Source organism: Ursus arctos, unplaced genomic scaffold, assembly GCF_023065955.2.
Source record: "Ursus arctos isolate Adak ecotype North America unplaced genomic scaffold, UrsArc2.0 scaffold_37, whole genome shotgun sequence".
Lineage (NCBI taxonomy): Eukaryota > Metazoa > Chordata > Mammalia > Carnivora > Ursidae > Ursus > Ursus arctos.
In genome coordinates, this window is record NW_026623053.1 from 28,860,512 (window position 1) to 28,871,838 (window position 11,327).

General features: G+C 45.3%; 1 protein-coding gene and 1 long non-coding RNA gene across 7 annotated transcripts in view; one reads left to right on the forward strand and one right to left on the reverse strand.

Annotated features, from left to right (window-relative positions):
* TRIM9 (tripartite motif containing 9) overlaps positions 1-4,442 on the reverse strand; it is a 119,477-nt gene extending 115,035 nt beyond the window's left edge. For 5 of the 6 annotated variants that reach the window (XM_057306411.1, XM_057306409.1, XM_057306413.1 and 2 more), the window contains exon 1: positions 3,428-4,432. In XM_057306411.1, the coding sequence (XP_057162394.1) occupies positions 3,428-4,249 (822 nt within the window). In that variant the 5' untranslated portion in view covers positions 4,250-4,432. Of the gene's footprint in view, positions 1-3,427 lie in introns of all 6 variants that reach the window. The other variant, XM_057306410.1, reaches the window with a different exon arrangement.
* A 139-nt stretch (positions 4,443-4,581) lies between these two features.
* On the forward strand, positions 4,582-7,757 carry LOC130542547 (uncharacterized). The gene is made up of 2 exons (XR_008957185.1): positions 4,582-5,478; positions 6,707-7,757. It is a non-coding gene; the product is annotated as an uncharacterized LOC130542547 (long non-coding RNA).
* Positions 7,758-11,327: the final 3,570 nt, after the last annotated feature.

Genomic DNA, 11,327 nt, shown 5'->3' on the forward strand with positions numbered 1-11,327 from the left:
GCTTCCCCCTCTTCTCCCCACACACTGGCTCTTTCTCTAAAATAAATAAAATCTTTAAAAAATAAAATGTTGCTTAAATTGCAAATCTTCATTTAAAAAAAAGGTAGGAGAAAAATAACATTTGAGACAAGATTCAGAGTGGTTAGTACAGAAAGGAAAAGAAAATTCTTGCTCAATAGCACAAATACAACAGAATGATTTCATGTGTACTGATTCAATGATTGAAAAAACACACCAAGAATTTAAGGATAATGTTAGACTTAGAAATGTGAATTGCTAAAATTACAAAGTAGTAATAATGGTTCCAATTGCCTATTTGAAAGCACCTACAAAATGATTTTTTTTGTGTAGCAATTCTTTATACCAACCTAAGATGCATAAAGAAATATAGCAAGTGCTGGTGCTAAATGAAAACTGTTAGTAGGTATTTGTCTTAGACGGCTACTTCATGCAGTATTACTTTTCATGGATTTTGAAGGTCATAATATATGTGCAAGAAGTACTTTAATTTGGTCAATTGACAACTATGAATTTCAAACATTTGGTTTTAAAACCTCTTTAAAAACAAATTCCAGCCATTTTGCCTTGAATGTATAAGATGATGACGTGGTGCTCGAGGGAAATAGTTATTCACAGAATTTTTTTATCCCTAGAAATGACTAATTAATATGGCAAAACATTAATGAAAACTTTCATGTCTGGTAATAACGTATGTTGAAAACTAACTGCCCAACTTTGGGGAAACTACTTAATGTAATTCTTTGCTCTCCTGTGTTTTGAAAGGCATAGAAATTCTGGCCCATGAGTTTTTGTGGAAACAGAACATGAGTAGACTACATGAGAAAATCTGGCGTTAGCCTATTAACTACCTTAAGAAGATAAGATGGGGGAGAAATGCTTGTTGTTCACCTAAGACGGTAAGCAAATGTTAAAATCTGTCATCTTTCTTTTTTTTTTTTTTTTTTGGCAGTTTGATAATTCTGATATTGACTAGACAAAAATTATACCTATTCATGATTTTGGAAAAGGTGTGCAAAAGATTAGGAAGAAATGATCTTTTTTTTTTTTTTTTCCAATGAACCAACCTTCCTTTTCTAGCTTACTTATGTCATGTCTCAAGGACTTTGACATTATTGTTTTTTTAACGGACATCCAAATTTCAACCCAGTCCTCACCAGTGTCCACTCACAATTCCCATCATCCATAAAACAAAAGGGTATTCAAATCTATACAGGGCTTGACAAAGATTAAAAGGTGGCATTTGTTTTTAATGGATAAAGTATAGACTTCACAGAAAACTAATGCCGTGGTTTGACCGCCCTAATTAGTGTGTGACTCAAGTTCTTTTTTCAGACAGGGTGATTAATTTCTTAGTTCCAAAGATAGTTTTGAAAGGCAACTTAACATAGGCTATAGTTAGCAGTTTAAGAGTGCAATCATAACATGAAGAAAAAAATTGGCCGTGAACTCGTTTTGAAAACTTTCAAAATTAAATATCATTTTTAAAAAGTTAAATTGAAATGTTTTAAAAATAGATGCATATGTCTAGTAGGGCTCAAATTTGTGCTGACTTAAATTTCCTTCAGTACGAATGAGATTTAATAGGTTATTTGTGAGAACACAAATAACTGTAAACATGGATCACATTCAATTAATACTGAATTGAGAAAACCTCCCTGATTACTGAAAATGATGATATCTTATTTCTTTTCTTGCTGTAAATAAAATATTAGTGTTTCAGCCTAACCCCATGGTCTCTCTCAGAGGCTAGCCTTTCTAGTCTCCAAGAAATGCTAGGAAACCCTGAGTGGGGCATAGCTGAGGCCTGAACACCATCTTTACTGTCCTGTCTGATCCTTGGGCTTGAAACTCAATGATGTGAAGAAAATCTCCCTACAATAATCCTGGATCCCTGCCCTACCCTTTGCATCCCAACCAAGCAAATTACTTAAAAATTAAAAGTGAAATTTCCACACAACTCAAGTGTGGTTCCCTTTCTTCTAAGCAGGGTGGGCATAACATTATAAAGATCTTTTTCCTCACGAAGCTTATGTTCTAGGATGTGCAGAGGGGAGCAATACATAAATACAAAAATAACATGATAATTAAAATATATAGCATGCCTGTTAGGGGTGTCTGAGACTAGTGGCAGCAATTGTGTTCAGAAGGGTCTCACTGCAAAGTTGACATCTGAGCAACAATCTGAAGGAGGCAAGAGAGTGAGCCGTTCGAATACAGGGTATTGGGTAAGATTGTCCCAAGCGGAAGGAACATCGAATGCAAAGACCCAGAGGCGGGAAGGTGTCTGACATTAGGTGAGGGACAGTGTTGCTGGAGCAAAGGGAATGAGTGGGAGGAAATGAGGTCGATGAGGCCAAATGTGAACAGGTCAAGCAGGTCCTACTGGACCATTCTAGAGACCGTCTAAGAAATGTGGGGGACAATTGGAGAATTCTGAGCAGAAGAGTGGCTTAGCTAAACGTTGTTAAAGGCACTCTTCTTGAAGCTGGCTTTGGTGGAGGCGCCATCAAAAGAGACCAGAAAGATAAATCTGTTGGTAACAGGTGCCTCAAAGCTTTCAAAGACAACTGCTGAAAGAGGAAAAGGGTTGAATCCTGGGCAAATGCGTGTGTGGTGATTGGGAGGATGCGGTTACCCTGGAAGACGCATCTGCCTACCTTTCAGGCCTAGACCACTCAGAAACCTCTCGTCCTGCTACTTCAGCCCCAGGTCCCTAGCCCCAGGGAGGGTCAGGACCCGCCGCCCTCAGGGCTTGTTGCCATGGCGACCACAGGATTTCCCCCCCCCCCTTTTATTCTCCCTCCGGCACTACACTCCCCACTCCTCCGCCTCCGGGGGCAAACCACCCGGTCCCGCATCCGCTCCAGCGCGGACTCCGGGTCTGGGCCAACGCGGACTCATCAGTATTCCACCCGCGAAGTTCTCCCCGCCCCCGCCGCGAATCACAGCGCCCGCCTATCCCGCAGCTCCAGCCTTCAGCGTTTCGCGCCGCCCCACCGCCCCCACTTCGTCCCTGGGGACCGCGGCCGGATCTACCCTGGAGCGTTTCTGGCAGCCCCGAGCGCCGGCGTGCCTCTGCCCAGTTACGCAGCGCTTTCCAGTACGCTGGCGGCGACCGCAGGCTGCGCCTCCGCGATGGAGAGGGGACCCCCAGTGCTAGGCAGCTCTCCCCGGGAGACCCGTTGTAAGGCATCCCCGCAACAACTCTGTGGGGATATTCAACTCCCCTGCTCTCGGTTTAAGGTCCCCCTGCGCTTCTGCAGTGCACCAGACGGGGGAAGCAGATATAGGAGAACCTGCATTGCGCCCCCACCGGGATGCACAGTACGCAAAAGGGAGACCGTGTGCTGCAAAACCGGAGGATCGGAGGCGAGGGGAGTTAGGGGTGGGTTTTCTTAGGACTCACCTTGTGCAGTTTCCACATGGCCCCCAGAGCTTTGACTTCATGGCTGGAGTGTTTGCCCTCCTCCAAGCACTGGTAGCACACAGGCATCTTGCACTGCACGCAGTACATGCTGTGGTTCTCCAGCTCGTGGTCTGTGCAGGTGGAGACCTTGCGCGGGCTCAGCCGCCGGCTCACGCGGCCCTGGGCCGGGGGCACCAGGCGGTGCTTGGCTAGGGGCCCTCGGGGCGGGTGGCAGCGCAGGCGGCACGGATCGCAGTAGAAGACGTCGCACTGTTCGCACATGACGGTGGCCTCCTTAGGCGCCTTCTCGCAGAGCTGGCACTTGAGGGCTGCGGCTTTGCTCTGCTGGTAGCGGTCAATTACCCCTTCCAGGACGCGGTTCTTGGGGAAGCCGCGGAGCCCCCGGTCGTCCAGTATGAGGCTGCGGTGGCACTGGGGGCAGGTGATACAGGAGTTTCGGGGCACCGGGGCCAAGGCCGGGGACAGGTGGGTGGCCGGTGGCGGCATAGCCGGGGGGAATACGCGGACGCCATTGGGAGACTTCTGGCACGGGGTAGTGGGGGCACTGGCGAAACCCCCGTAGGAGCCATAGCCGCTGTCCGCTTCGCTGTACAGGCTCATCTTGTCCAGGTCCAGATAGTCATAGTCGGAAACCCCGGAGCCCGAGGCCCGACGGCTCTGGGGGGACTCAGACTCCGGGGTCTGTACCAGGATGTTGCGGGCGCACGCTTGGCATAAATTGTGAGAGCAGGGCAGGATGATGGGCTCCCGATAGAAGGAGCCGCACACAGGGCATTTTAACTCTTCTTCCATCTCTTCCATGAGGACCGGGCGGGGAGCGAGGCAGCGGCAGCCGCAACGGGTGCCTGAGCTGGCGAAGTGGCCGACTGGCCTGTCGTCTCCAGCACCTTGGCCAGCGGCGGTGACAGTGGCGCCTTCCCGCGTCGCTCAGGCGCCGACTCCCCGTGAGGCGCTCTCTCTCGGAGCCGCTCGCTCTCCCTGTGAGCCGCGGGACGGCGACGCCGCGCGCCAGCCCCAGACCGCCCCCTCCTAGTCCCGCCCCACCCGTAAACAGCGGCCCATTGGCCGGCGGCGAGAGAGAGCGAAGCTCTCATTGGCCACACGCCCCGTCCTTCCCCTCGCTTCCGCAGGCCACTGGGGGTTTGGTAGCGGACTCTGAGGAGGAGCGAGTCTTCGCTCCCGGCTGCTGGATCTCGGGAGGGGGCTGGCGTGCGGAGGCGAGGGACTGGGAAGGAGGCATGCGGCGGGATGACTCATCCCTCGCCCCGCTTCCTTCCGACCTCCGGTGCAGTCACCCGGGAGCAGGGGGCGTGAGAAACCCCTCCCCGCGGCGAGTAGGCCGGGAGGGGGCTGGCGCTTCTCGCCAACCGTCTGCGTTCGGCTTCCAGCTCCGGTCTCCGCGCCGACCTGCGACCGGCGAGGGCCGCGCGCCCGTGAGACGCCCCTGCTCCTTGCTCGGCTGGCGGCTTGGGCTGGCGCCTCACCCAGGCCTCGGTTTTCGTACCGCAGCCGGGCTCTCCGCCCCTCCGGCCACGCGGTGCGGCCCGGCCCGGGCGCTCCCCCAGCCTGGGAGTCGCCCAGGAAGAGCCTCTCCGCTTCCCGCGCCCTCAGCCCCGGGGTCTACGAGGGGTTAATAATACCGACTCCTTGGTGCTGCCGTGAGATCGAAGCTGGAGGCCGATGCCAGAGGCTTCGGCTGTTAGTTAAAATCTCTGCCCCTTCATTTCCCGCTTTTAATTCCGGCTCGGCCCAGAGGCTTCTCCCCGCGCGGTGCGAGCGCCTCTCCCGGCTTCACTCTCCCCGCCTCCCAAGGCTGCGCGGCCACCCCGCTCTCGGCGCCGCTTGAGCTGCCGCGAGGCCCGCAGTGCCTTCGGCTCAATTTGAGGCGGGGACGGGTTGCCTGTCTCAGTGCCCACAGTTGAGGAACTAGCTGCACGTGAATCACCGTGTCACTGCGGAGTCTCACGTTTGAATCCCAACAGCATTATTCAGTGTCACGTGGCCTGCGCAGTAACCACAGCTTCAGAACGGTGGGTTTTTTCTGTCTGCTCCAGCAAGGTGGGTGGGGGGATGGGGCGAGATCTGGTGTTAGTCCTCATATATTAAGCATCCTTCTCCCTGTCTCCAAATACTGATGAAGATACAGAGTCTTGTCCGTTGCCCACAGAATTGTGGATTTGTTGTTGGAGGAGGAGGAGGGACTCCCCCCGCCCCCCAAAAAAGAAAAAAGAGAGAAAGAAAGAAAAATCTTTGAGTCAAGTGACAGTGACATTCTGAGATAGCAGCTTATTTGAAATAGTACATGGCTGCCTTTTGCTGAGTGATTCATAAATAAATGACAAACTCCTTCCAAGGTCTAAGAAATACTCCGTTTTTCTCTTCCAAAAAAGAGATAACTTGGTTATATGCAGCAATATTTACAATTTTATTTGTAAATGTACAAGCATTTTATTGCCCAGTTTAAAAAAAATGGCCCATAATCCTGCCCTTGGAGAAATAGTCCAATAAACTAGATTATCTTTCCAAAACCTTCCTCAGCTGCAATGAAAACAGCTCCTGATTATTGGGGGGGGGGGGTAGTTTTTGTTGTCATTTAGAATTATGCCAATCACGATGCTATATGATTTCTTTTTAATCTGGTTTTTAACTAGCCAAGTCCAGGGCATCCAGAAGCATATGCACTCTGTTTACAGCCATACAGTTTCTTCATGTGGCCTTGGAATGTTATTGGTATCTCCCGGCTGTATCTAATTTATGGGTCCCAAGAGACTTCCCTAATAACAAATAGTTAATTGTTGAGAAACTGTTAGAAAGGAGTGTCAGTACCACGCATGATTTAATATATAAAAATGCATAAAAACCTTTCCAGGATTTTTATATGCATTTGGCTGAAAGTCACAGTAGCCTTGGGCCAGGGCTATGGACATTTCAAAGTGAGCAGCAAATATTTTCTTTATGAGTTTGAACTTTGCTTATCATAGTATACCATCTGCTATAAATTAAATGTGTCTCCCCAAAATTCATATCTTGAAATCCTATCCCCCAAGGTGCTGGCATTAGGAGGCGGGGCCTTTGGGAGGTGTTTGGGCCATGAGGGCTGAACCTTATGAATAGGGTTAGTGCACTTAGAAAAGTGGCCCAGGAAGGCTCCTTTGCCCCCTTCTGCCCCCCCCCCTTTTTTTTTTAAAGACCGGCCCTGCCTTTATTTTTATTTATTTATTTATTTATTTTTAAATATTTTATTTATTTATTCGACAGAGATAGAGACAGCCAGCGAGAGAGGGAACACAAGCAGGGGGAGTGGGAGAGGAAGAAGCAGGCTCATAGCGGAGGAGCCTGATGTGGGGCTCGATCCCATAACGCTGGGATCACACCCTGAGCCGAAGGCAGACGCTTAACCGCTGTGCCACCCAGGTGCCCCCCCCTTCTGCCCTTTGAAGTTACCACGAGAAGACCACAGTCTATGATGAAGCAGACCCTCAGCACATGGAAAACCTGTGGACACCTTGATCTTGTAACCCCAGCCTCTAGAATGTGAGAAATAAATCTCTATCGTTTATAGGTTTTACCCAGTCTGTGATATTTTGTTTTAGCGCCCAGACACCATCTAAGAGGTCTGCTTCTTAGCAGAAAACGTACCTAAGTTAAAAAGGACAATTTTAAAGAATGTCTGTGTAATACACTGTTGGTTTCACAGACACTCAATAGAATACAGATTTATAATATAATCAATGCACGAAGAATTAACCTATTCTGAAATATATTGAGGTGATTTAATTGTTAGATCTATTTGGTCAGGAATTAGCTAAATCAATCCCAGGAGAGCTCTTAAAATGACTGTCATTTGTTAAGTGTTCATTCTGCTTTAGGCAGTGGGTTTATTTATTTACATGGATTACCTAGTTCAATCCCTGTGATAACAAAAAGAGGTGGGCATAATTATCCTCATTTTAAAGATGAGTAATCTGAGGATAAACAAAGTACTCCAGGTTAAATACTGGTGAGGCTGGGATTTGAATCCAGGCAGATGTAATTTTGCTTCCTTGTTTGTTCGTTTGTTCATTCATTCATTCGACAAATGCCAAGTTTTCTTTCTGTCAAGCTATGTGTATAAGAAATAATCAAAATGATCTTTGTTAACTTCTGTGTTATTCTGCTTACCTTCCCTGAGAGTTTATGGTTTTTCTTGAATTCATTTCTCTAAAAATTTTTGTACTTTTGAAGATTTCCCCTCATGTTGCACTATGTGTCCATAACGTACATTAAAGTTCTCCAATGAGTTGTGTTTAAAAGGAAATAAAAATCTGCATGTAACTGATGGTTTTATAGAAACACTGTTGAGAATATCTTCCTTCCTCCAGCTGGCGATCAGCCCATGCCCAGAAGCAGGAAGCATTGATATCCCTGTAATTTTATCATGCCTGGGGTGATTGCAGATGTTCTCATTCGTGTCAAGTGCCTTATTATCCTCTAAAACTTACTCAACTATGCACCCAAATGATGTTTTTCTAAAAAAGATTTTATTTATTTATTTTAGAGAGTGGGCACACACAAACTGGGGGAGGGATAGAGGAAGAGGGAGAAGCAGACTCCCTGCTGAGCAGGGAACCCTACACACCCCACCCCAGGACACATCCTTTTCTTTTTCACACAATAGTAAATAAATATGTGCATTTTGGGACTTGCGAAAAGAAATATAACTATGGATCTAATGGAAAGCACGATCACAATTAACAAACACCAGGAAAATTCCATGTGAAATGCCATGACAACAAAACTTAAAGCCTAAAGGAAATGAATATGTTTTCAGTCAAAAATATATTAACTTAATTAATCCTTCAAATCTAGCATCAATAATACAGCTTTAGCTTTCTTCACTGGTATCCGACTAGGTATTCTCAGAATGGGATACCTTTAATATTTTTATGGAAATTGAATTTTTGGCTCTTTGTCAGTATGTCAAGGTAGATTTTTTCCCTCATACGGAGCACTGAATAGTCAAGAGTATTAAATTGAGCTCTTAAATTAATGGATTCCATGTAACCTATACAGTCTTAATTTTGTTTGTAAATAACACTATGTAGGCTCTCTATCTTTAATACTCCAAGAAATAAGACAGCACAGGTGTTGAAAAAGAACATTTTTAAACAATCAGTTAATTCACTGCATAAAATTGCTGTAAAGTATAACGTATACAGATTTTTTATTCAAATACGTTATTGTAAGCTTTTTTTTTAAAAGACTTTATTTATTTATTTGACAGAGACAGCCAGCGAGAGAGGGAACACAAGCAGGTGGAGTGGAGAGGAAGAAGCAGGCTCCCAGCAGAGGAGACTGATGCGGGGCTCGATCCCGTAACGCTGGGATCACGCCCTGAGCCAAAGGCAGATGCTTAAGGACTGAGCCACCCAGGCGCCCCTGTTATTGTAAACTTTTAAGACTGTTATGTGTTTATTGCATTTGTATGGAACGACATTGCAAAAATAAAATGGACCTTCAAAAAAAGATGTTCAAATGCTCTCAAAGTAGAAAGCTCAGGTAGACCAACTTCCAGAAAAAAAAAATTGAAAGGTAATTTAGATTAATCATTGTAAAGGATAGGATGGTTGCAAGGATGAGTTCTAGTTAACTTTTAAAAAACAAGTAATTTTAGGGGCACCTGGGAGGCTCAGTCAGTTAAGTGTCTGCCTTCAGCTGTGGTCATGATTCCTGAGTCCCTGGATGGAGCCCCATGGCCCTGAGTCAGGCTCCCTGTGTTGGGGAAAGTCTGCTTCTCCCTCCACCATCCCCTCCACCAGGCTCTCTCTTGTTCCCTCACCCTCTCTCTCAAATAAATAAATAAATAAATAAAATCTTAAAAAAAAGTAATTTTAATGTTATTGAAATAATCTAAATTAAAGAAAAATATAGAATGTTCCCCAGTCTGCTTTATAAAGCCATAATAACTTTTTTAAAGTAGTCTCCACACCCAGCATGGAGCCCAGTGTGGGGCTTGAACTCATGACCCTGAGATTTAGACTCGAGCTGAGATCAAGAGCTGGAGGCCTAACTGACTGAGCCTCCCAGGTGAACCAACAAAATGTGATAATATAGTTAACAGAAAATGTGATAAATAAAAAAACTATAGGCCAAAATCACCTAAGTAATAGAGGCAAAAGTGCTCAATAGGATATTAGCAAACAGATTTCAGTGTTGTATCAAAAGATTAATAAACTATGACCAAGTAGGGATTTTCTCAGGAATATAATGTCAGTAAAACTATCAGCACCAATTACTACATGAAAAATCAAAAGGGCACAATTCCCTCTTTGGGCCATATGGGAATAATCCTCCTTCCACAAAAACCAGGATTAGCTATAGGAAACAACTGGGTAATAGGCAGCGTAGCACTGTCATTCCTGAGAGGAGGCAAAGAGGTGAGTCCTACCTTCAGCCAGGCTTTCTACCAGATGGTAATTTCTAGGCTGCGGTACAGGGAAGAGGAACCCAAACAAAACCCACCAATCTCTCTGAGTTGAGGAGACAGATGGGATTTGAAGGTCAGGGAAGCTAGAATTTGCAAAGAGGAAAGAGCAAGACAGAAAGAGAGTTTCAGCATAGGGATTTGCTTGGGTCTGAATGAATACAATGTGGGCACGTATGGGGTGAACCTCCACCACCAGGTTGGCAACAACAACTTCCAAGGAAAGAGCGATTACTGGAATTGTAATACAAACAATTTTCAGAGCACACACAGGACCAGGAGTCATTCATTCTGTCAGCCAGAATGAAGAGAACTCATTGGATATACAAAAATCAATTGTATCTATAAATACTAGCAGTGCATGATTAGCAATTGATATTAAAAACTGAACCATTTACAACATCATCAAAAAAACATGAAATTGAATTAACAAAATATGTGCAAGATCTATACATTGAGAACTAAAGCATTCCAGAGAGAAGTTAAAGGCAACTTTAACAAATGGTGAGCTAAGCCAGGTTCATGGATTGGCAGACTTAATATTGTGTGAAGACAGTAATTTCCCTCAAACTGATCTATACATTCAACGCAGTTCCAATTAAAATTTTCAGAAGACTTTTTTTGGGGGGAGGAGTAGAAATTGACAAGCTGATTTTAAAATCTACTCGAAGATGCAAAGAAGCTAGAATAGCCAAAAGTATTTTGAAAGATTTATACTGTTTGAAGACTTACCATGAAACTACAGTAATCAATATGTTGTGTCTGTGGCTTAAGAACAAACATAAATCAGGGGCGCCTGGGTGGCACAGCAGTTAAGCGTCTGCCTTCGGCTCAGGGCGTGATCCCGGCGTTATGGGATCGAGCCCCACATCAGGCTCCTCCGCTATGAGCCCGTTTCTTCCTCTCCCACTCCCCTGCTTGTGTTCCCTCTCTCGCTGGCTGTCTCTATCTCTGTCAAATAAATAAATAAAATCTTAAAAAAAAAAAGAACAGACGTAAATCAAGGACACAGAAAGAATCTAGAAATAGACTCGCGTACCCATGGCTAATTAATTGTAGGTAAAGCTTCTATAGATGCTGTATGGGAACATGTATTAAAGTCAAAAGAACCGTTTAAAAATTTGAAAAGTTCAACTCACCAATTCCATTACTAGGAAGCTATGTTATAAAAAGGATCAGTATGTAAGAGTATGTGTAGAAAGACTGCAATGGGGAAGACTTAGTACACTTGACCTCATGGTGCTTCTGCCCCTACTGCTGTGACCTATAGGTCAGAAACTTCTGTTTAGCCTTGCATATATGCATGTTAATCATTGAAGGAATTCTGCTTACAGTTTTGCAAAAACTGCTCTTTACCTGAAACCTATCTCCCCAAGGAGATAAGGAAGTATGTACAAAAATAACAATGCTATGTTT